This window comes from Dipodomys ordii, unplaced genomic scaffold, assembly GCF_000151885.1.
Source record: "Dipodomys ordii isolate 6190 unplaced genomic scaffold, Dord_2.0 Scaffold117, whole genome shotgun sequence".
NCBI lineage: Eukaryota > Metazoa > Chordata > Mammalia > Rodentia > Heteromyidae > Dipodomys > Dipodomys ordii.
Window position 1 is genome coordinate 3568029 of NW_012267333.1, and position 24599 is coordinate 3592627.

Sequence of the window (24599 nt, forward strand, 5' to 3'; positions counted from 1 at the left end):
GAGGAGGTGGTGGAAGAGGAGGAGGAACAGGAGGAGGAGGAGGAAAGAAGAGAGACAAAAGGAGGAAGAAGGGAAGGCAGAGAATCAGAGGGAGGGAAGGAGGGAAGAGGGAAGGAGGGAGGAGGGGAGGAAAGAAGGAGGAAAAAGGGAGGAGGGAGGGAAGGAAGGAGGGAAGGGAAGAATCTGAGCCTTTTAAAAGTCTCTCAAAGGAAGAGCAAAGTCCATGAGGCTATGCAAGACAAAGCTTCAACAGCACCATCAAGTGGCAGGATGACTAACTGCAAGAGAAACCTTATCCTTGGGGGTTCTTAGGTATGTAGTTTGGGGACAGAGAAATCACTAGAAGTGGGTTGCCAACATAGAAGACCGTGCCTATACTGTACCGGTCTTGGGGGTGTATATCTGAGTATCTTTTTCAAGAAAGACACATGCTAGTGGAGGAATTAGGAGTTGTTAAATATGCCACAGACATAGAAAAAAGGAAGAGAGATAGTAACTTGAAACTGCAAGAAATGATTTTATTCTAATATTCCTTTTTTTTTTTTTGGGTCCGGTCCTGGGGACTGAACTCTGGGCCTGGGAGATGTCCCTCAGCTCTTCAGCTCAAGGTTAGTGCTCTACCACTTGAGCCACAGCACCACTTCCTGCTTTTTTCTTTTTGCTTATGTGGTGCTGAGGAATCGAACCCAGGGCCTCATGCATGCAAGGCAAGCACTCTACCACTGAGCCACCTTCCCAGCCCTATTCTAATATTCTAATATTAGAATATCCTAATATTCTAATGTAGGCCAGAAGCCACTTAGCTCTTTGAGGAAAAACTCAGAACAGCAAGTCTAGGGAAAGTGGTTAGTAGTATTCTCTACTTAGGTAGACTGGAAACCTGGACACGATTATTTTTATTTTTGGCCAGTCCTGGGGCTTGCACTTAGGACCTGGCCACTGTCCCTGAGCTGTTTTTGTTCAAGACTAGCACTTTACCACTTGAGCCACGGTACCACTTCTGGCTTTTTCTGTGTATATGGGACTTAGGAACTGAACCCAGGGCTTTATGCATGCCAGGCAAGCACTCTAACATTAAGCTGCCTTCCCAGCCCATGATTATCCTTGAAAGGATCCGTTACATCCATCCCAGGGGACCACGTGGAGGCAGACAGGCACAGGAGAAAGATTATTACAAGGTTTATTAGAGGAGCCATATTTGTCCCAGAGAGAGCACATGGCTGCCTTCACTCTCTAGGTGGCAGCAGGGTCTGAGAGGGAGGAAGTGAGGTAGATTGGAGCTCAGGTGGGTCTGGGCAGAGAGAGGGAGGGGCCAGCTGTAGGGCGGGAACTCCAGGGCAGAAGCTCAGGTTTGGGTGGAGCTGAGGACTAAAGGTAGGCATCATGCTTACCATTCTTATTGTTGTTTTCTCATATTCATGCCCTTTGCAGAGTAGATTTGAAGGTGTGTGTGTGTGTGTGTGTGTGTGTGTGTGTGTGTGTGTGTGTTCCAGTAATGGGGCTTGAACTCAGGGCCTCAGTGCTCTCACTTAGCTTTTCTCCTTCAAGGCTAGCACTCTACCATTTGAGCCATGCCTCCACTTACAGCTTTTTGCTGGTTAACTGGAGATAAGAGTCTCTTGAATTTCTCTCCCTGGGCTGGCTTTGAACTCAGATCCTCAGATCTCAGCCTCCTGAGAAGCTAGGATTACAGATTTGAATATTAGCACCTAGCCTAGGTTTTTTCTTTACTACATGGATTGTACTTGAATCTGAGCTTGTCTGTTGAGTAACATTGGCCAACAGAATGAGGTAAAAATGATGTTACATTATTTCCTAGCTTGCTATTCAAGAGGTCTTGCATGCTTCCTCTCATTTTCTAGGATTTATGCAGCCTCCACAGGAATAAGACCAGACTAGCTTCCTGGACAGTGAGAGGTCTCCATGGAGCAGCCAGTTAACTGACTCCAGTCCATCAAGGCACAAGAGCTATGCAAGATCCCTTATTTGCAATAACTAGTATATGTCTAGGACAAGCAGAAAGCTCAAAAGCTACATATGACCATATAAGATGATGTTAAGGGCTGGGAAGGTGGCTCAGTGGTAGAGCGCTTGCCTTGCATGCATGAGGCCCTGGGTTTGATTCCTAGGCACCACATAAGCAGAAAAAGCCAGAAGTGGCGCTGTGGCTCAAGTGGTAGAGCACTAGCCTTGAGCTGAAGAGCTGAGGGACAGTTCCCAGGCCCAGAGTTCAGGACTCATGACCGATAAAAAAAAAAAAAGATGATGTTAAGTGAAATGAACCCCAAGATAGGGACACAAGTGGTTTTATCTTTCTTGCTGTTGTTTTTAATGTATTTACAATGTACTATGTGATGTTTTTCCTTTGGTATGTTCTTCCCCCATAACCCCTGTTTTCACTGTATTTGATTCCGGTGCCCTGCATCTTGTATGTATATTTTTCTAATTTGAGGAGGGGGGAAGGGAAAAAACAAAATGCTTAAATAAGGATACAGGTTGACCCATTGTAACAATGAGATGCACAAGACACTATGTTGAAAACGAACTTTACAATTTGAGGGGGTGAGGGAGGAGTTTGGGCGGTGGGGAGGGAAGGGATGGTAGGGGAAAAACAAAGGAGGAAGTAACAATGCTCAATAGGAAATGCACTCATTACCTTACTCATTTAACTTTAATTCCTCTGTACAGTATCTTTACAATAAAATTATATATAAAAAAATCTATGCAAGTGCCTACATAAGCCATAAGACTCTTAACTGCCATTTACCAGCAAAAAGCCAGAAATGGAGTTGGGACTCAAGTGGCAGAGCACCAGACTTGAGCAAAAAAAGCTAAGGGACAATGCCCAGGTCTTTAGTTCAAACCTCAGTATCAGAACTACAATAACAAAATTAGCATTTGAGTCAGATTGAGTATAAAAGATGGCCCTCACTAATCTGTGGCCTCATTCCACTGATCAAGGGCCTGGATATTACCAAAAGACAGAGGAAGCTGAGTGCTTCCTATACTGACCTTTAATGTAGTTTTCATTCCAGGTTTTAACCTTTAACCAAGTTTCCAGTCTCCTAACTTCCAGATCAACTTGAACCAGGACTTATACCATTGGCTCCTCTGTTCTCAGGCCTCTGGCTTTGGACTGCATTATCTTGAGCCTCCAGCTTAAAGATGGTGGATTGCAAGAGGTCTTTGCCACAATAATCAAGTGAGAAAATCCCTAATAATAAGTCTCTTTGGGTTTGGGAAGGTGGCTCAGTGGTAGAGTGCTTGCCTGGCATGCATGAAGCCCTGGGTTCGATTCCTCAGCACCACATAAACAGGAAAAGGCAGAAGTGGCGCTGTGGCTCACGTGGTGGAGCGCTAGCCTTGAGCTGAAGAGCTGAGGGACAGAGCCCAGGCCCACAGTTCAAGCCCCAGGACTGACCAAAAGAAGTCTCTTTGTATATATCAGTGCATTTGCTGTTGACTCTGTTTCTCTGCAGAACCTGCATGTAGTGAGCATGTAGTGATCGCTTCCACTCAAGTCTGGTGTGAAGCAGTGATCTTTCCATGGCACCCAGAACTCTGGGTCAAGTCTGCTTCTCAACCTTGGCTGAAAGATGAACTGCAAGGGGAGCATCTAACTTGGAACCTGGCCTTCTGAGATTTTGCCTACTTAGCTTGTCTTGCAACAAGGAGCCAGTATGTGAAGTAGAGACCAGGAGCGAGTTGGTGGTAGATGAATGACAGTATGAAGCATAGCAAGCATTTCCCTCACTTAGTTTTTTTTTTTCTTCCCTCAGTATATCTTCACCTCAATCAAAACACAGGGTCAGATGCTGGTGGCTCAGGTCTATGATCTTAGCTTGCTACTCAGGAGGCTAAGATCTTAGGATCTTTGTTCATAGCCAGCCCAGGTAAACAAATCCTAGAGACTATAATCTCCAGTTACACACACACACACACACACACACACACACACACCCCAGAAATGGAGGTGTGGCTCAAGTGGAAGAGCACCAACCTTGAGAGGGTATGGGACATTGCCCATACCCTGAGTTCAAGTCCCAGGACCCACATGAAAAACAGAGGTTAAGATTTTAAGATAGAAAAGAGAGAAGACCATAGCTATGAATGTCCATGTAAGAGTCACAGAGATCATGGAACTAGAAGGACAAAGGCAGCTGTGTTACTCACTAGACACGATGTTGAAAATGAACTAGACCACTTGTGGGTGGGGACAGGAGGGAAAAAGTGGGAGAGAGCAAGGGAGGAGGTGACATTGTCTAAAGAGAAATGTATTCTTTATCTGACATGTAACTGCAACCCTTCTGTACATCACCTTTATAATAGCGATAATTAAAAAAAAAATAAGAATCACAGAGTTTGCTTTCGAATCCTAGCTCGGTATGATTTTGAACAAGACTTTGAACAACCTGAATTGTTGTCCTGTTAAGTTACTGACAGGATGAAATGTCAACAAAACTTAGCAGAATGCCTCTGTAAATCCTCAGTCACGTGAAGATTTACTGTTGCTACAGTCACGGTGCTGCGTAGGGCCTGGGGTGTGACGATGGTAGGTATGACCCTGTCACTCTGGTGTACCATTTTGCTCTCACACTACAGTTTGGGCCGTGTCATTTGCTTTGCCTGGTGGCTCAATGGTCAATTTGAAGCAAATGGACATATGAAAAAGAGGCTTTGCCTTTCTGATTCCATTCTTGGAACCCTGCCATGGCAGGCTAGCCCGGTGGGAGGACGTAGGAGACATGGAGGAGAGCCAAGCAGTGCCAGCTGAGATCATCAAAGGCCTGTCAACCCCTCCTCTCTCAACCAGCTAGATAACTACAGATGACTGCATGTATCCAGGAAGGCACAGCTAGACTCAGCCCAGATCAGCAAGGCCCCCTGGTCAATCCTGAGACTTAGGTGACAGAATAAAAGATTGCTGCTTGCTTTCTCTCTCTCTCTCTCTCTCTCTCCGTCCTCCCTTCCTTCTTTCTTCTCTTTTGGTTCTTGTACTAAAGCTTGAATTCATAGCCTCATGCTCTTGCTTGGCTTTGTCCACTCAAGGCTAGTGCTCTACTACATGAGCCACTTCCAATTTTGGCTTTTTGCTGATTACTTGAAGATAGGGGTCTCCCGGTTTGTCTACCAAGAGCTGGCTTGGAACCTGGATCCTCAGATCTCAGTCTCCTAAGTAGCAAGGATTACAAGTGTGAGTCACCAGTGCCTGGCTAAGATTGCTGTTTTAAGCCATTCAGTGAAGAACAACTTATTACACTGCGATCGCTGGCTGATACAAGAAACGTGATAGTTCTTGACCTCTGATTTCAAGGCAGCTACCAAACAAAGGCAAGTGAATTCAGAAGTCATAGTCTGCAGGTTTTATTTGTAGAGTGTGGTGAACTTGAACCAACAAAAGCTGTAAAAGTGGTCCGAAGAGCATCATAGGGCCGTGAGGATTACTGTGTAAAACAGACGCCTTTGTCAGACTCTAAGCGAGCTCCTCAAGTGGGAGGCAGCTGGGGACAAGCCCAGGGCAGGCAGTAGCAGGACTATCACCAGGACTGCTATAGCCAGGTCGGCTGATGCTTGGGTGGTGGCAGGATGTGCCCTCGCCTGGCAGGTCTCAGACCCTAGGGTCATACACTCTTCCCATGAAGACGGGGAACTTGTGCTCCTGATCCCACAGCAGGAAGAGGAAAGGTTGCTGCACCTCAAAGGTCAACAGGTTGCGGGCCACAGAGATGGCAGTGGCTGCAGATGCCTCCACACCGGTCTCCGTCAGCTCCACCACCGACTGGTGCTGCATCGCCGACACCTGAAGGTCTGGGTCCTCCGTCAGCCCGCACAGGTTGAGGTCGTAAGTAAAGTCAAAGAATTCTAGTCCCAAAGCAAAGAGAAACGAGAGTCAGAGACTAGGACACACTCAGAATTGATGAGACCTTTGTTTTCAATTTTCTCAGCTAATCTTGAGTTCCGATGCTTTCTTCCTTTTCCTCATTTGGTAGTGGGAATCCTATTTCAGTAGGCCCAAACTCCTCTTCCTCCTCCTCTTTCTCTTTCTCTCTCTCTGTGTCTGTGTTGCTCTCTCCTCTCCCTCACATACCCACCCACTGCAGCTTAAACTTAGCATCTAGGCATTGTCCCTTAGTTTTTTTTTTGTTGTTGTTGTTTGTTTGTTTTGGTCAGTCGTGGGTCTTGAACTCTGGGCCTGGGCACTGTCCCTCAGCTCTTCAACTCAAGGCTAGCACTCTACCAGTTGAGCCACAGCACCACTTCCGGTTTTCTGGAGGTTAATTGGAGATGAATCTCACTGGACTTTTCTGACCAGGCTGGCTTTGGACCATGATCCTTAGATCTCAGCCCCCTGAGTAGCTAGGATTATAGGTATGAACCACTGATACCTGGCTTTGCTGGTTATTTACAGACAAAAGTCTCACAGATTTTCCTGCCAGGGATGGCTTTGAATTGTGATCCTCAGATCTCAGCCTCCTGAGTAGCAAGGATTCCAGAGGTGAGTAAAAAACACTTGGCTCTAAACACCACTCTCAAAAAGAGGTGAGGGCCTTACCCCACCCACTTCCCAAATATCTCTGAAAAATGATGTCATTGATTCCTTGTCTCAAGGACCTTGGAAGAGACGTAATCTATTAGAGATAGGTCATGTGTTATAGAATGAGATCATACCCAGGGTGTGAAGCTGTGTAATAATGAAATGTATGTATATTGGTCTGTGCCCAAATTACTAATAAGGAATACCTAAAACCAATGTCATTTCATTAGCATCTTTAGTTGTAATATTTGGTCTTTGAGCCTGGTGCCTAACACTACACTCAAATTGTGTGTGTGTGTGTGTGTGTGTGTGTGTGTGTGTGTCCTGGAGTCAGAACTCAGGGCCTGGGTGCTATCTCTGAGCTTCCTCCCCTTCCTCCTCCTCTTCTTCTTTCAGTGATAGGGTTTGAAATCAGGGATTGGGTGCTGTTCCTAAGCTCTTCGGCTAGCACTCTACCACTTTGAGCCACAGCTCCATTTCTGGTTTTCTGGTAGTTAATGGGAGATACAAGTCTCATGGACTTTCCTGCCTGGGATGGCTTTGAACCGTGATCTTCAGATTTCAGCCTCCTGAGCAGCTAGTTTTACAGGCAAGAGCTACCAGTACCCAGCTACCCCCAAATCCTTTGAAACTGATTGTTGGTGGGCTCCTGGATGGGGTCTGATCTCCAGAAGGGCCAAGTCGTGATGAGAAGCTGGGAACTTTCGGCCCTGCCTAAGTCCCCTCTGGAGGTTAGAGGAGCAGTGGGGTGTCAGTAACCAATCACACCTGTGTGGTAAAGCCTCTTTGAAGGGCTTCCAGTTGGTGAAGACATGCACAGGCTGAGAGAATTGTATCAGGAGACCTTTAAGATTTTGCCTTCTGCAGAGTTTGGTAGTACACACCAGTAATCCTAGCTACCTGGGAGGGGAAGATGGGAGGATCACTGTTTGAGGTGAGCCTGAACATAAAATTTACAGAGTCCTTATCTTAAAAACAAAAAGCCAGGTGTAATAGGTTAGGCCAGTACTATCAGCCATGTGGGAGGCAGAAGTAGAAAGATCATGGTCCAAGCCGGGCGCTAGTGGCTCACACCTGTAATCCTAGCTACTCAGGAGGCTGAGATCTGAGGATCATGGTTCAAAGCCAGCCCGGGCAGGAAAGACTGTGAGACTCCTATTTCCAATAAACCACCAGAAAACTGGAAGTGGCGCTGTAGCTCAAGTGGTAGAGCGCTTGCCTTGAGCTGAAGAGCTGAAGGACAGTGCCCAGGCCCAGAGTTCAAGCCCCAAGACCAACAAAAAAAAAAAAAAAGATCATGGTCCAAGGTTGACACTGGAAAAATTAATGAAAGGGAAAAAAGGGCTGGGGGTGTGTTTCAAGTGGTAGAGCACTTGCTTAGTAAACAAGGTCATGAGTTCAAAATCCCAGTCCTGCCAAAAAAAAAAATCTTGCCAACTTGTCTTATATAGCTCTTAATCTGTTTATCTTATACTTAATTATGTAATAAGTTAGTAAACGAGTTTCTCTGAGTTTGGTCAGCCATACTAGCAAAGATTGAACCCTAAGAGAGAGTTGTGGGAATGTTTGATTTATAGCAAAATGGTGTGAACCTCTTAACTATAAGATCTGATGATCTCTGTAGATAGACAGAATCAGAGATCATGAGGGCCATGACTCTGTGAAGTAGTAAAATAATCAGCTTGCAATTCCTGAGAAAAGTAGCTAAAATCCTTATAATTTTCCTTAGCATCTTTTGTTGTAATATTTAGTCTTTGGGCTTGGTCCCTAACACTCAATTTCCAAGTCCTTTGTAACTTCTTTGGTGATGAAATAGTTTTTCCTCTAATGAAGAGACTCTTTCTGGGCTTATATTAAATCAAACTGTAGACACTGAGTCTTGCATCTGTGGAGAATCGCTTGGGGATGGGAAAAACAACACCAGAAATATTAAAATTGGAGTGTAGAGAAAAACGGCTTGTTTTTCCTACACAGATGCCCTATCCTAGGAAATGAGATCATGTGTCAGGCAGTCAAGTTTCATAACAGGAAATGAAGTGATAGATCCAGACACAAGGTCAAAGGTTAGGGAATGGAGCCTCTGTTGTCTGTCCAAAACACAGAAGCCTTCTGACCCTCCTAACCAGCTGGCTTCTCGCATTTTCCACAGGATGGTGGACTTCCATGAAGGTGGCTGGGGTAGGAGCATATGCAGCCATCTTGGTCACCTTTCTTAGGATCTACGTGAATCACAGTGGAAGCAGCCAAGAGAACTAGAGATCTAGGCTGGTCTTCTGGTTTGCCATTAAGTAGCTTAAGAGTAACATAAAAGTGTCTCGGTTTCCTCAATGATCCAATGAAATAATAGCACTGTTTTTTTTTTTTTAGATGGTTGTGGGGCCTGAACTCTGGGCCTGGGCACTGTCCCTCAGCTCTTCAGCTCAAGGCTAGCACTCTATCACTTGAGCCACAGCACTACTTCCGGTTTTCTGGTGATTTATAGGAGAGAAGAAACTTTCCTGCCCAGGCTGGCTTTGAACTGAAATCCTCAAATCTCAGCCTCCTGAGTAGCTAGGATTATAGGTGTATACCAGTGGCACCCTGCAGCATTTGTATTTTTAATCTGTGTGTGTGTGTGTGTGTGTGTGTGTTTAGCACTTGTGTGCATCTGTGTGCCAGTACTGAGCAGTAGGTGCGGTCCTTTAGCATTTTTGCTCAAGGCTGGCTAGCACTCTACAACTTGAGCCACAGCTCTGCTTCCAGCTTTTTGAGGTTCATTGGAAAAAGTCTCAAATACTTTCCTGCCTGGGCTGGCTTTGAACCACAATCCTTAGATCTCAGCCTCTTTTCTTTTTTCCAGTCTTGAGGCTTGAACTCAGGGCTTGGGCACTGTCCCTGAGCTTCTTTTGTTCAAGGTTAGCACTCTACCACTTGAGCCACATCTCCCCTTCTGGCTGGGGAATCAAAACCAGGGCTTCATGCATGCTAGGCAAAAACGAAGACACATTCCCAGCTCCTAAATCTCAGCCTTTTGCATAGCTAGGATTACAGGTGTGAGCCCTGGCTCCCTAGATCATAGGTTTGTGAGATAATTTGGGATTACAGAAGAATGCAAATTGCATTTTAAGGTACCTCCCACCCCCCCTTTCCTCTGATGACCTAGGATCACCGCAAACTGCCAGGGCTCACCCAATTTCTCCATGATCGACAGCATATCTTGACTGTTCTTCACTTTGATGCGGGGCATCATCAGGTATGTGGGCTGGAACTTGGACAGCTCCAGCTTCTTCATGATGGCCTTGAACACAGCGGGACTAAGAGCCTGCTCCATGTCTTCCAGATGGTATCTCAGGTTCTGGGGCACCATGATCACAAAGCTCATGTTGTGAGAGAGCTGCAGCTGCCCCACCTAGGGAATAAGAAATGGGCTTTTGCAGTCTTCTTACCCCAGAACTCTCTGGATCTCCACCCTCAGTGTACCAGGGCTGTCCTTTGGCTTATCCTAGTCCAACAACCAGCGGCCAGACCTCACCTAGCTGTGTGACTTTCTCTGAAATGGGGATGCTAACTTAGTCCAACTGAAAAGTGATGGTCTAACTGTGCTGGGGAGACACAGAAGAACAAGTACACATTTCTGATTGGTCGCTCACTGCGGTGTACTAGCTATGTAATCACAGCCAGAGAGGTGGTTGCTGGGTCCTATTCTCTTCTACCCAAAAGTGTTAGTTATGGAATATACAACCTGTATGTGCCATCAGAGTTATTAGTCTCTTCAAAAACTTATTTTTGGGGGCAGGAGAGGAAGGAGCGGTACTAGAGCTTGAACTCACACTTCATAGGCAGGACTGACCACTTACACTATGTCTCCAGGGCTTTATGCTTTTATTATTTTTTGAAATAGAGTTTTTCTTTTTCTTTTTTTTTGCTGGGACCAGCTTACACTACAATCTTCCTATTTATATTTCCCTCCATAATTGGGATTATCAGCATTGCTATCCAGCTTTTTCTGTTAAGATGAGGTCTTGAGAACTTTATCCCCGCTGGCCTTCAGTCTCACTCTTCTCAATCTTAGCCTCCTGAGTACCTAGGATAACAGGCATGAACCGCCCTGCCAAACTCCCTTTAAAAATTTATTTTTTTGGGGGGGGTCTGGTTGTGGGGCCTGAACTCTGGACCTGGGCACTGTTCCTCAGCTCTTCAGCTCAAGGCTAGCACTCTACCACTTGAGCCACAGCTCCACTTCCGGCTTTTTTCTTTTTGCTTATGTGGTGCTGAGGAATCGAACCCAGGGCCTCATGCATGCAAGGCAAGCATTCTACCACTGAGCCATCTTCCCAGCCCCTCCCTTTAAAAACTTCTGATGGATACTGTGAATTTCCGGAAATTATGTAATCACTTAATCACAATCAAAAAAAAAAAAAGAATCTCGGGGAAGGGAGGGAGGGAAGGGATGGTAGGGGGAAAACAATGGAGGGGGTAACAACGTTCAAGAGGAAGTATACTCATTACCTCACTCATGTAACTGTAACCCTCTGTATAGTATCTTTACAATAAAAAAAAATCGTAAAACAAAACAAAACAAAACTTCTGATAGTTCATGAGATTAAGTACCAGTTTCTTTAGTGTGTCATTCTCATAGTATGCTGATCTTAGCCTGTCTTTCCAATTTGCCATCAGCAAGGTTTTCAACTGATGGCCAAAAAGTACTTAAGAAGTGCAGGACCCGTGGTGCTGTTTCAGGAACAGCAGGCATTTGGTTGCTATGTGGTGGTGGTGGGGTGCCAGGGCTACTGGCCTCCATCCAGTAGAACAAGAGTGACTGGACACTCACTAGTGTAATCTCACTCACACCTGTAATCCTAGCTACTCAGGAGGCTGAGGTCTGAGGTCTGAGGATCTCAGTTCAAAGCCAGCCTGGGCAGGAAAGTCTGTAAGATTCTTATCTCCAATAAACCACTAGAAAACTGGAAGTAGCGCTGTGGCTCAAGTGGTAGAGCTCTAGCCTTGAGCTGAAGAGCTGAAGGACAGTGCCCAGGCCCAGAGTTCAAGCCCCTCAACTGACAAAAAAAAAACCAACAACAACAGCAAAAAGCCAGGTGCTGGTGGCTCACGCCTGTAATCCTAGCTACTCAGGAGGTTGAGATCTGAGGATCATGGTTCAAAGCCAGCCCAGGAAGGAAAGTCTGTGAGACTTTCCTCTCCAATTAACCACCAGAAAACAGGAAGTGGCCCTGTGGCTCAAGTGGTAGAGCGTGTGCCTTGAGCTGAAGAGCTCAAGGACAGTGCCCAGATCCAGAGTTCAAGCCCCATGACCGACAAAAAACAAAACAAAAAACAAAAAAAACAAGAGTGAAGGTAAATTCTACAATGCATAGGGCCCCTCGCTCTATGGTGAATGTCAGTGTTAAGACTGAGAAACCCTAGTCTAATAAGGCATCAGACTATCATTAAATTACATTATGGTTGAAGTTGAAAAATGGTCAGGAAGAACATAGAAGAATTTTGGATTCAATTAGGCAACAAAGAAATGAACTAACACAGAATCATTGTTGAGAATCTGGAAACATGGCCCAGAGAAGCAGGTTGGAAAAAGGAATTAACTTGGAAGGGTGAACATGGGTTCCCTGACGACAGAACCTAAATAGAGTTTATTCCCCAGAGTACAATGAATGCTTTAAGTTCTACATACAGCTGGGCACTGGTGGTTCACTTTGTTTTGCATCAAATTGCAGCAGAGATGAATCCTTGCCTTACCAAGGCTGGAGGATGGAGGAGAAAAGGTTAACAGTGGCAACACACATGGAAGGAACAGAAATAGTAAATTTCTAAGAGTATACCACCAAATAAGGGGACCATAGCAGGAAAGAGACATTCTGCTAGATCTAAAATGGGAGTGAGGTGAGTCAGAAATTTACCTTAGCCTGCAAAGTTGGGTCAGTAAAATGAGCCACAGGGTATTTCTTGCTACTCATCATTGCCACTTGTATCACAGAGTTTTTGACATGGAAGGTCTCCATCTTTTTCTTTTGACCAAATGCTTTCTTCCACTTGGCTAAAGGGAAGAGAGAGGGAGAGAAAGAAAGAGAAAGAGAGATGTAAGGGAGGAAAGAAAGGATACTGAGGAGTATAGGAGTCCTGTTCTCAAATGCGTGGGACAGGTGCTTGGGGATGCCTTGAACAGGTGCATTGAACGTGGCGGGTGGAGTGGACTTGAAGCTGAACAGGAGAGGAAGCACTCAGAAGGAGCATACTACCCGGCTGAGGTCTCCCTTACCACTCAGATAGACAGCGTTGAGTAGGACCAGGTGGGTGTCGGAGGGCAGGCTGTCAAGCAGCTGGCTGATCTTGTGGTTGGTGTTCTCAGCCACCCATGTGTTGATGAGCTCCAGGTTGGCATCACTGTCATTGCTCAAGGCTCTGGGGCTGCTGCCATACAGGCTCTGAGAGATATTCACAAAGGTGTCCCTTATGGCCAGGTCTAAGTGGTGGGTAAAGAGAAGGAGGCATAAGGCCCTTGCATGTCTCCACTCCTTCCAAGAACAAGCTTCAAGACTGGGGGCACTGGACCCGTGGCTCTGGACACTAACTCCGGTGAACACCACACCTTATTATCAAGTTAATAGCATGATACGTGTAAATGGTAATGGCGTTATTCAACTCCAAAGTACAAAGAATGAGAGTCCTAAGACTCAATCTACAAGTGAGCACTATAAAAAGTTTTTTTTTTTTTTTAGCCAGGCACCAGTGACTCACACTTGTAATCCTTGCAACACAGGAGGCTGAGATCTGAAGATTGAAAGGTTCAAAGCCAACCCTGGCAGGAAAGTCCATGAGACTCTTATCTCCAATTAAACCACCAAAAAGCCAGAAGTGTAGCTGTGGCTTATCTGGTAGAGACCTAACCATGAATGAAAAGACTAAGGGACAGCATTCAGGTCTTGAGTTCAAGTTCTAATACTGGCACATACTCCCCGAATTTTTTTTTAATGTTTCTAGATCTCAAGCCATCTAATATTTCTAATTCTCTAGCCACCTAGTTCTATCTGCTAATACACATACAAGGACATTCTTATTCTAAAAGGAGTAGATGTAGACAAAGACTTGCCCAGGTGTCCTGTAGAGGACAGTCCGGTTCCTGGAGCCATCTGGCACTTCTGCCAAGGCCCTCAGCTGCCCTTACCCCCACCCCCGACTCAGCTCTCTATCCTGTCTTCCCCAGAGAATTGCAAAGACTCTCTGACTTCTGGGAGAATGTTCTCAGGAAGCCCCTTCTTGGCTGCCGCCTTCCCTGACACTCACCTGGGCTGTGGAAGATCTGAGAGACGGAGTTGACACCTTTGGACATGAAGGCCTTCAGCGCCTGGTGCACACAGGCAAAGTCCTTGGGGTAGGAGAGGACATTTTCCAGGTTGCTCTTGGTGCTGTCCCCAGCCCCTGCAACAAAGGACAGAGACGAGGAGGAGAAGCAAGGCACCCATCACTTGGGAGTAAGGTGGAAAATCTGGCTTACATGGAGGAGGTTCCCAGTCATGCAGGGATCAGAGATCACCAGAGCTGGAAGTTTTCTCTTGGAAGATAGTGTGCATATATATATATATATATATATATATATATATATATATATATATATCAGATACATATATATATATCAGATACAAGAGGGGCGGGGCTGGAAAGGTGGCTCAGGGGTAGAGGCCCTGGGTTCAATTCCTCAGCACCACATAAGCAGGAAGTGGCACTGTGGCTCAAGTGGTAAAGTGTTAGCCTTGAGCTGAAGAGCTCAGAGACAGCGCCCAGCCTCAGAGTTCAGGCTGCACAAACGCTAAAAAAAAAAATCACAATATATCAAATCCTCTAGTGTAAAAATACCTTATATTTGTTTTATAATATACTATACTATGTTAGGTTATCTTTTTTTTTTTTTTTGTCAGTCATGGGGCTTGAACTCAGGGCCTGGGCACTGTCCCTGAGCTCCTTTGCTCAAGACTAGCACTCTACCACTTTGAGCCACAGCACCACTGCTGGTTTTCTTGTGGAGATAAGAGTTCCATGGGGGGTTGGGAAGGTGGCTCAGTGGTAGAGCGCTTGCCTCGCATGCATGAGACCCTGGGTTCAATTCCTTAGCACCACATAAGCAGAAAAAAGCCAGAAATGGTACTGTGGCTCAAGTGGTAGGACGCTAGACTTGAGCTGAAGAGCTGAGGGGCAGCACTCAGGTCCAGAGTTCAGGCCCCACAACTGACCAAAAAAAAAAAAAAAAAGAGCTCCAGGGGGACTTTTCTGCCCAGGCTGGCTTTGAACCTGATCCTCATATCTCAGCCTCCTGAGTAGCTAGGACTATAGGTGTGAGCCAAGACAACTGGCTTCAGATCTGTTTTTAAATTATGTTGCTATAGAATGCTTTCTTTCCAGAGGACAGTTGAGAAGAACCTTGCTGTTTCTGGGGTGTTCTTTTTTTCTTTTTCTTTATTTGCTAATTGATGTGTTAGATATGTCTACAATTTTGTTCAGATGGCTGTAGAAACTGGAAAAGCTGTTGTTGCTATTCATGCACACACAGTGCTATTATTGGTTTTCTCATATAAAGATAAATATGAATACATATAATTTCATTTTTGGAAATTTAAACTGAGCTGTCAACTTTGGAAACAGCATCCTCCTTTATTATGTTGAATTCGCATTATACAGAAATGAATAGCCATATCAGTCAAGAAATGTTAATTTGTTTCCCTATTTGTGCAGGGTTAATTCACTGTATTAAATAATGTAAGCTTTTGGTTGTTGTTGTTTTTTTTTTTTTTTTTGTCACAGGGCTTCAACTCTGGGCCTGGGCACTGTCCCTCAACTCTTCAGCTCAAGGCTAGCACTCTACCACTTGAGCCACAGTACCACTTCCGGTTTTCTGGTGGTTAATTGGAGATAAGAGTCTCACTTTGAACAGCAATCCTCACATCTCAGCCTCCTGAGTAGCTACGATTACAGGCGTGAGGCCCTGGGGCCCAGCCTTATTTATTTATTTTTTTAATAGGAAAAATCTCTTTGGGGGAAGGGGGGGAGGAGGGAAAGTAAAAGAAAAATAAAGGAAGGGGTAACAAGTTTGGTGTACTTATTACCTTACTTATGTAACTGTAACCCCTTTGTACATCCCCTTGACAATAAAAAATCCTTTGAAAAGAAAAAAACCCTCTTATTTCCATTTCCTGGAGTTCATTTCAATAAATATTATTTTATATGATCAGATGCACATAGGCATTGCACCTTTGTGATCCTCTTCTAAAAGTATCCTCATTTAGTCTCACTGTGTGTGAATGTCTAAAGTCTTGTATAATTTATAATGTCCAGTGTATTTTGGATTTAGCTTCCACATATGAGACAAAACACACACCATTTGTCTCTCTGAGCTGGACTCACCACATTTAACATGATTTGTTCTAGGTCCATCCATTTAATATGTAAGATTTTATATACACAAGCTTTTAAAAAAATTTCAGAAAGTACTAAAGCTATTCTCAAAATGAAAATAAATGAAAAATGAACTAAGGCTGGTGGCTCACATCTAGCTACTCAGGAGGTTGTGATCTGTGGATCGCAGTTCAAAGCCAGCCCAGGCAGGAAAGTCTATGAGACTCTTATCACCAATTAACCAGCAAAAACCTAGATGTGGAGGTATGGCTCAAGTGTCTGAAGTCAAGTTGGTGAAATTATGGGATCTATGACCTAGACAGAGATCAAAGTCTTACCAAGTAGGACCTGCGTGAGGAGACTGGCGATGCTGAATGGGGAAAAGGCCATGTTGGTCTCAGTGTTCTTGGTGGCTGAGAAGGCATGGTAGAGCTTCAAGGCAAAATCAGTTAAGGCCTCCCCCAATGTAGCCTTCGCTGACTCCATGTCCCAATCAGAACAGAGAGTAACAGGCTCTGGGCAGGTGGGCTGGCTCGGGGAGTCTGGGGGAAACTGGGTAGTTGGCTGAGTATACTGGGTGAAGGACTGGTTGGTGGGTTCAATCGTGGTATCAGTTGTAATTTCAGTGGCTGAGTCAGTTGTGGATGTGCTTGTTGAGTCAGTTGTTGGCTGCTCAGTTGTTGGACTGGTAGAAGACTCCTTGATGTGTTGAGTGGATAGAGTGGGAAGACTCTGGAAGACATTTCTCTCTAAGATCATGCCATCGTTTTCTTCCTGAGTGCTCTCTGGATCCTTGGGACTCTGACTGGTAGCATTTGGAATTGAGGAGGCTCTATCCTGTGGTTTAAGAAACTGGGTTTCAGTGGGGCTGTGGCTCAAGTGGTAGAGCCCCAGTCTTGAGGAAAAAAGCAAGAGTTTGAGGTCCTGAGTTCAAGCCCCAGTACTGGCACACACACACACACACACACACACACACACACACACACGAAAAGACAAACTGGATTCCATTTTCTTACTGAGTGAAAGTCTCCTCAAACACAAATCAAGGCAAGAAAAAGAAGATGCATAATCTGGCTTTCTGGGGGGGGCCTGAGACCACCCAGTGCTGGAGGGGGATACTCTTTGCAGAAGGTGGAGGAGTGAAAAGGGATTGATTACCTTTGTCCAGTTTCTAATACGTAGGACATTGTTCTTTTCTCTCTGTCTCTGCAGGTCTCTGTCTCTCTCTGTCTCTGTCTCTTTCTCTTTTTCCTCCTCCTCCCTCTTCCCTTTTGTTTGGGGGGTGAGGGGTCCGGTCGTGGGGCCTGAACTCTGGGTCTGGGTGCTGTCTCTCAGCTCTTCAGCTCAAGGCTAGCACTCTACCACTTGAGCCACAGTGCCACTTCCGGCTTTTTTTTTCTTTCTGTTTATGTGGTGCTGAGGAATGGAACCCAGGGCCTCAGGCATGCAAGGCAAGCGCTCTACCACTGAGCCACCTTCCCAGCCCCCCCCCCCTTCCCTTTTTTAAAGGCAAGACCTTGGAGTAGAACTCACGATGGAGTTCAGGTTGGTCCTGAACTTGCAGTCCTGCCTTAGCTACCACTTCCATACCAGGAAGTTGCTTTTTTGGAAATATTTCCCTGATTTACTGGGTGCTGGTGGCTCATCCCTGTAATCCTAGAATCCTGGCTACTCCCAGAGGCTGAAGTCTGAGGATCAAGGGTGAAGCTAGCTTGGGGAAATAAATTCCACCCCCCCCCAAATTTTATCTCCAAGTAACCTGCAAAAAGCTGGAAATGTAGGTATAACTCAGATAACAAAGCACCAGCCTGAGTAAAAAAGCCAAGCAAGAGTGCACGGATCAGAGTTCAAGACCCTGTACCCACCCCTACAAAAAACATGTAACTGACTTGATTTACTTGCTTGGCCAATACAGACATATAGACATGTGAATTTTCACATTATATGTTGTAATCCACTAATGGATATTGAAAACAATTACCCTTCCCAAAAGAAGGACAGAGAAAGGGAGGGAAGGATATGGAGGAGGCTGAGAAAAAATAATATAGACCATTGGCTCTGAGTGACAATTTTGATTCCCAAAGAACACATAGCAATATCTGGAGTCAGTTTTGGTGGCTTTAAGACCCCGAAGGAGGAGGGAAGATGTTACAGAAAGCTAACAGGGGGGCCAGAGATGAAGACCAGAGGTACTACCAGGCATCTGACACAGTAGAGGAGGACAGTCCCTCTTGGGCAAAATATCCGTCCCAAATGTCAGTTTCCTCCATGAGAAACCATCTTACTAGCCCCATTTTGCAAATCGGAAAATTGAGTCTAAAACATATAAAGTCTGAGGTTTCACAGAAATGGGAGGAAAAGGTCTCTGATTTTAATTCCTCCTTGCTCATAACTGCATTCTAACTACTTTCTAGGGGTCTGACGAGGCCAGCTTACACACAGAACACATACTAAAAACTCAGGGGAACAAGCTTTCATCCTTCTCCTGGGCTCCTCTGTGTGTGTGTGTGTGTGCATGCGCGTGTGCACGCTCGCATACATGTGTGCACACAGGTCCTGGGGTTTGAACTCAGGGCCTCTCTTCCTCTGCTTATTCGCTCAAAGCCATACCAGCGCTTCTAGGTTTTTCCTGCTTAATCTGAGACACAGGTCTCTTAGATTTGTCTTCCAGGGTTGGCTTCAAACCTTGATACTCAGATCTTAGCCTCCTGAGTAGCTAGCTCAGAATTATAGGGGAGAGCCACCAGCAACCAGCAACCGGTCCCCCCCCATACTTTTTATGCATGGCCTCCACACCACTGGGACCTCCACCCCTCCCCCATCCCCCACTGTATCTGGTACCAATACCTGTTTCTCACAGTCCCTCACCGCCCCCCAACCCCAATCTGCAAAGCCTGTCACTGAGACTGTCTCTGTAACAACCCCTGGCTTTTGCTCAGCTCTGCCCTCTGGGGATCTTTTTGCTAAGCCTAGCTGGTGGACAGGGTAGGGGTCAATTTATTCTCTTTTCTATAGACCAAGACAAGGAGCCTGGGAGAAATGATTATTCTGAGGCCACCCAGCTAGTGTACCCACCAGACAGAACCTACCTCAGCCCCTCAATTTTCCACACCTGTGAATGCAGGAGGGAGGCCCCCCCCCCCACACTCTCTTGGCCAAATCCCCGAGAGGAACTCCCCTCACTCCTCGGAGCCTCAAGGGTTAACTTTCCAATTTCCCCCACCCGGGAGGGGGCCCCTTACCTCAGCCAGCAGCAGCCACAGCAGAAGGAGGGTCAGCCGGGTTAGCCTGGAGGCCATCTGGGAGGCAAAGTTAGCCACGGCAGGCCTGCAAAGCCAGTCTGTGTCAGAGGCAGCAGAGATCCCCAGAGTTGGGGAGGTTGGGGGGGGGAGAAGAGGAGGCCTCCACCCCATCTCGGGGTCCGCCCCCATTCCTTTCCGGGTCTCAGCCCTTGTCAGCGAATTCCCACCCCTTTCTCCCTGGCTCCACCTTCTGTTCTTCTGTTTTGTTTTCCCCAAACTGCTTCCCTTTTTCCCGTCAGGGTCTGGCTCATCTTCTCCCTCCTGGCCGGGGACTCTGTCCATCTGTTCAATCATGGGGGGCAGGGGGAGGGGGGTAGCTGGGAAGGGGTCCTTCCTTAGGCAAACAATAAGGACTGAGCAATAGGGAGGGGTGGCCTATGGGGGCGCCCCCCCTCTGGGCACAACAGCTCTGAGGGAAGAGGAGAGGGCAGGGGGAGGAGGGAGAGGGCCTCAAGTGGAAGTAAGTTTGTACCAAGTGCGGAGATATAAAAAGGGACATCATGGTACCAGTTCTCACCCCCAGCAGCCAACCTGAGCCCAACTCTGGTCACCAGGCAGCTTCTGGGCAGACAGAGTGGACAGTCCAATGGGGTCAGTGACTGTGGGGGATGGGGGGCAGCCTTAGCTATTGGCTGGCTCAGGACACGGCCCAGTTACAAATTAAGGATGATTGATCGATCAGTGGTGTGAATTCCTGTAAAGCAGGAGGGAACAGGGCCCAGTGGACAGGCTTTGGCCATTCCTGGCCTAGGAATTACCCTCCAAGCCCTCCCCCCCGCCCAAGTCCTGCTGAGGGGTGAAGGAAGACTTGAGGTAGAGCCACTGAGCCCCAAGCAAACCACACTCCCTCCTGTGTCCCGACTTCTGTGTCAGGATTATACCAGCAGGATCACAAACATGTGCTCCGTTGAGGGGAATGCCCTTTTCCGGAATCACTGGTCTTGGTGGGTTGGCAGTTGTAGTCTCTTTTTGGAAACAGGCCTCATTGGGTCCAGTTGATAAACCAGGACTTAGAGCAGTGAAATAAATGTCTGGCTCACAGTCAGCAGCACTTGGGAGATTAGTTTGGACTTGGAACTAAAGCCTCTCTAAAGTGCTAACCTCTGTCCCCTCCCTCCACCCCCAAGTCTCTGGAGGATGGTACTCTGATTTTTCTCTTAGAGATACTGTAACCAGTGGGGTTTTTTTTTGCTTTTGTATAACAAAAAGGAAATTGGAGGTTTATTGTTTACTAAGCATTTGCCTTAAGATAAAACTTGAGCCCTAGGTTCAAACCCCAGAATGGGAAAAAAATCAAAACAAAACAACCAACACCCCCAGAATAACCACTACCTTCAACACAAACTCTGAAAGCTGAAGTGTGTTTTGTGTTTGTTCTGGGGTGCCACAACACCCCTGGCCGGGGGACTCAGCTTTCTGCTGAGACCCTGGCAAGTTTACTTGCCTACTGACTGGTACTTGGCTGTACCCTCAGAGTGGCCAGATAAAATACAAGAAGCCCAGTTACATTAGAAACAACAGCAACAAACTTTGGTCTAAGTTTATCCCACGCAGTCTTAGAATAGAATAATTTGCTGTTAAATATGTGCCGTGTAAATTTAAGGGAACATTCTGTTTTATTTGCAGAATCTGACAACACAAGGGGGTTCTCTCAGATGATCTAATGAAGCCCTGATATTCTGCAATCCTTTTCCTGCAGGACTGACCTCTATGGTACATTGAGGAAACTGCTAGTTACATCAGATCTACTTCTATTTTTATTTGTTTTTGTGCCAGTCCTGGGGCTTGAATTCAGGGCCTTGAGCATGCTCAATGCCTAGCGCTCTACCACTTGAGCAACAGTTCCACTTCTGACATTGTGATGGTTAATTGGAGATAAGAGTCTCATGGACTTTCCTGTCCGGGCTGGCTTTGAACTGCGATCCTCAGATCTCAGCCTCCTGGGTAGCTAGGATTACGGGTATCAGCCACCAGCAAGATCTGCTAGTTTAAGCAGTAAAAAAGTAGTACCGCTTTTTCAAGTAGATCTATCACTTGGGGGATTCAGAGGAAGTCTGAGCCATGGATTCTGGGAGGTAGATGAGCCAAACCAAAAGCAGGGGTGGGGGAAGACCCCAACATTCACTGAGTGCCTTCTACATGTTTATGTCCAGCTTCTCATGACACTTCTGTAAGTGGCACTAATATTAATGCTATCTTTAATGAGGGTTTTTGTGGGGTTTTTGTTGTTGTTTTAAATGAAGGCCAGGCGCCGGTGGCTTATGCCTCTAATCCTAGATACTCAGAAGGCTGAGATCTGAGGATCAAGATTTGAAGTGCTGGGGCTAGGAAGGTGGCTCAGTGGTAGAGCGCTTGCCTTGCATGCCTAAGGCCCTGGGTTCGATTCCTCAGCACCACATAAGCAAAAAGAAAAAAGCCGGAAGTGGTGCTGTGGTTCAAGTGGTAGAGTGCTAGCCTTGAGCTGAAGAGCTGAGGGACAGCGCCCAGGCCCAGAGTTCAGGCCCCACGACCAGACCCCCCCAAAAAAAGATTTGAAGTGTTGGAAACACACAATGACTCTCTGATGTCAGAAAGGAATAGACATATAAGAGATACAGGAGATTTCATGAAGGCAATTTACTTTTGCGAAAAAGATGCAATACTGTTACTCTACCCAGAGCTAGGCAGGCACACAGGGCAGGGCAGTTTCTTAGGCTTTTATCCCAATCCAAACCATCCCTCCTTGTCCAGGAGTTAGGCTCACATTGGGGCTTGAACTCTGAGCTTGGGCGCTGTCCTTGCTCTCTTCAGCTCAAGGTGAGCACTCTACCAATTGAGCTACAGCGCCACTTCCGGTTTTCTAGTGAACTAATGGAAATAAGAGTCTCATGGACTTTCCTGCCTAGGCTGGCTTTGAACCGTGATCTTCAGATCTCAGCCTCCTGAGTAGCTAGGATTACAGGTGAGAGCCACCAGCAACTGCAAGGAGGCTATTCTTTAATCTTATTAAGTTTAGGGCTGGGAATGCGGCTTAGCAGTAGAGTGTGTTTGCCTAGCAGGCATGAAGCCCTGGGTTAGATTCCTCAGTACTACATAAGCAAAAAGAAAAAAGCCGGAAGTGGCGCTGTGGCTCAAGTGGTAGAGTGCTAGCCTTGAGCTGAAAAGCTGAGGGACAGTGCCCAGGCCCAGAGTTCAGACCCCACGACTGGACCAAAAAAAGAAAAAGAAAAAGCAGTCTTTACTGTCAAAGTCAAGTGCTTCTGTTTTGCATATAGTATTGGCATTTCCTGGAATCCTTTGCTTTTTTACTTCAGCGGTAACTATTATCTGTATTGTGTGTGACCAGCCAGCCACGTGAGAAATGGGAATCTTCTGTCAAAGTTAAAAGAATAAACTACCACTGAGCCACCTTCCCAGCCCCTAAGACTGCTTTTTCTTATGGAATCCATCCAGAAAACTGTGCAAGACTCTTCATCTCCAATGAACCACCAAATAAGCCAGAGGAGGCGCTCTGGCTCAAGTGGTAGAGCACCAGCCTTGAGCAAAAAAGCTAAGGGACAGCACCCAGGCTCTGAGTTCAAGCCTAAGTACTGACACACAGACATACAAACACAGAGAGAGAGAGACACACACACACACAGACACACACAGAAGCTCAGAGAAATGACTCTATCACTATCCTGTGGCTTCCATTTTCATTCTATTGATACTAGTTTTTGAGAACAAAAGAATATTCACTGCAACATGGTTAAATGCATAGCTCTTTCTCTGGATGGTTAGTATGAGAATTTATATATATATATATATATATATATATGTTCATTTATCACTTTTCCATCTATAATGAAGAATATATTCTCCCATATTACCATCTACTTTACTTACGGTTTTGGGTTACAATCCACTTGACTGCTTTTTATTTTATTTATTTATTTTTTGCTGGTCCTGGGGCTTGAACTCTGAGCTACTAGTCTACCACCTGAGCCACAGCGCCACTTCTTTTTCTGTGATTAATTGGAGATAAGAGTCTCGTAGACTTTCCTGCCTGGGCTGGCTTTGAACTGCAATCCTCAGATCTTAGTTCCCTGAGTAGCTAGGATTACAGGAATGAGCCATGGGACCTAGCTCACTTCATTCTTTTTAAGGGGACAACTTCATATTTGTGTGTGGCTGAATATCAAATTTTGACAGCACCATTTATAAGTTTTGATATTTGGTAGACCTTTTTTCTATGTATCTACTCTCCTCCATCTTCCTCTTCTTTCTCCTCCTCTTCTTCTTCCTTCTTACGTTTCTTGAAGACATCCTAAGGATGGAATCCAGAATCTCATTCTGGGTTTACTCCTGAGCTACATCTCCAGCTCACTTTCTGCAAGTGTGTGTGTGTGTGTGTGTGTGTGTGTGTGTGTGTGTGTGTGCTGGCGCTGGGACTTGAACTCAGGGCCTCATGCTCTTCTTTGGTTAATTTGTCCAAGGCTAACACTTTACCACTTGAGCCACAGCTCCATTTACTGCTGTTTACCAGTTAATTGGAGATAAGAACTTCACAAACTTTTCTGTCCAGGCTGACTCTGAGTAACTGGGATTACAGGTGTGAGCCACTTGGGGTTCAGCTATGTTCTGTAAATCTTGAGCCCTGCATTTCCATGTATATTTAGAACCAGCTTGTCAGGTTCCACAAATAAAATAACTATAGATTAAGGTGTTGAATCACACATTAGTGTCACCTGCTGACTTTTGTTATGGCTGAGGGTACAGGGAAGGGGGAGGCACTAATGGAGATTTCCTTTGTTGTGATCCAGGCTCAGAATTCTTGTCTGCCTTGTGGGAGATTTAGACACCCTTTCTGGTCAGTGTAACTTCTTGTCAACACACAGCAGAAACTCAGTAGATACTTGTTAAGCAACTGAGTGGGTGAGGTCAGTTGATATTGGCCATCAAGGACACAGATTAAATTGTCCAACTGTGCCTTCTAACAATTTCTTTCTCTTACACATCCATCCCTATGATGTCTTCTGGCGGAAGTCTTCAGGAGGCTGGTGGTGCCTGTTACCTCCTCTAAGTAGCTGATAAGAATAATTGAGTTGAGTTATTTTGTAATAACACAAGATTATTACAGGGAAATGGGGCAGAAAGGGAGAAGGCGAGACTACCCCCAAATTCCAGCCATAGCAAGAGCAGATGAATATTTAAGGGCTCGCGTATGTTCTGTATTGGGCCATCCCTCCCGGATAACATCCAGTCATTCTTCCTTATGAACGAAACTGTCTCTTTAGCAAATCCAACATTTAAGCCTCTCATATGAGTTGTCTATGTTTTACCTATGTATTAATGGGAAGCAATCAGTTTTACAAATAAATAATAAATGGGGCCAGAGATCTAGCTGTGGAATGAGGTCTAGC

The 24599-nt window shown here is 45.8% G+C and overlaps 1 protein-coding gene across 1 annotated transcript; it reads right to left on the reverse strand.

Annotated features, from left to right (window-relative positions):
- Positions 1–5348: 5348 nt before the first annotated feature.
- Serping1 (serpin peptidase inhibitor, clade G (C1 inhibitor), member 1) lies at positions 5349–19298 on the reverse strand. Its single transcript, XM_013029291.1, has 7 exons — positions 19159–19298; positions 16255–16753; positions 13814–13948; positions 12789–12992; positions 12430–12566; positions 9704–9923; positions 5349–5862 (listed from the first exon to the last, which is right to left on the reverse strand). The coding sequence occupies exons 1-7, from the start codon at positions 19213–19215 to the stop codon at positions 5609–5611; spliced, it is 1506 nt and encodes a 501-aa protein (XP_012884745.1). The 5' UTR covers positions 19216–19298; the 3' UTR covers positions 5349–5608.
- Between the last annotated feature and the right edge of the window lie 5301 nt (positions 19299–24599).

Coding starts and splice junctions, on each gene's coding strand:
- Serping1 (XM_013029291.1), bottom strand. CDS start 19,215: ATGGCCTCCAGGCTAACCCGGCTGACCCTCCTTCTGCTGTGGCTGCTG. Junction 12,567..12,788: donor CAACGCTGTCTATCTGAGTG/GTAAGGGAGACC, acceptor TCTTCCCTTTAG/CCAAGTGGAAGAAAGCATTT. Junction 9,924..12,429: donor ACCCAACTTTGCAGGCTAAG/GTAAATTTCTGA, acceptor CTTATTCCCTAG/GTGGGGCAGCTGCAGCTCTC.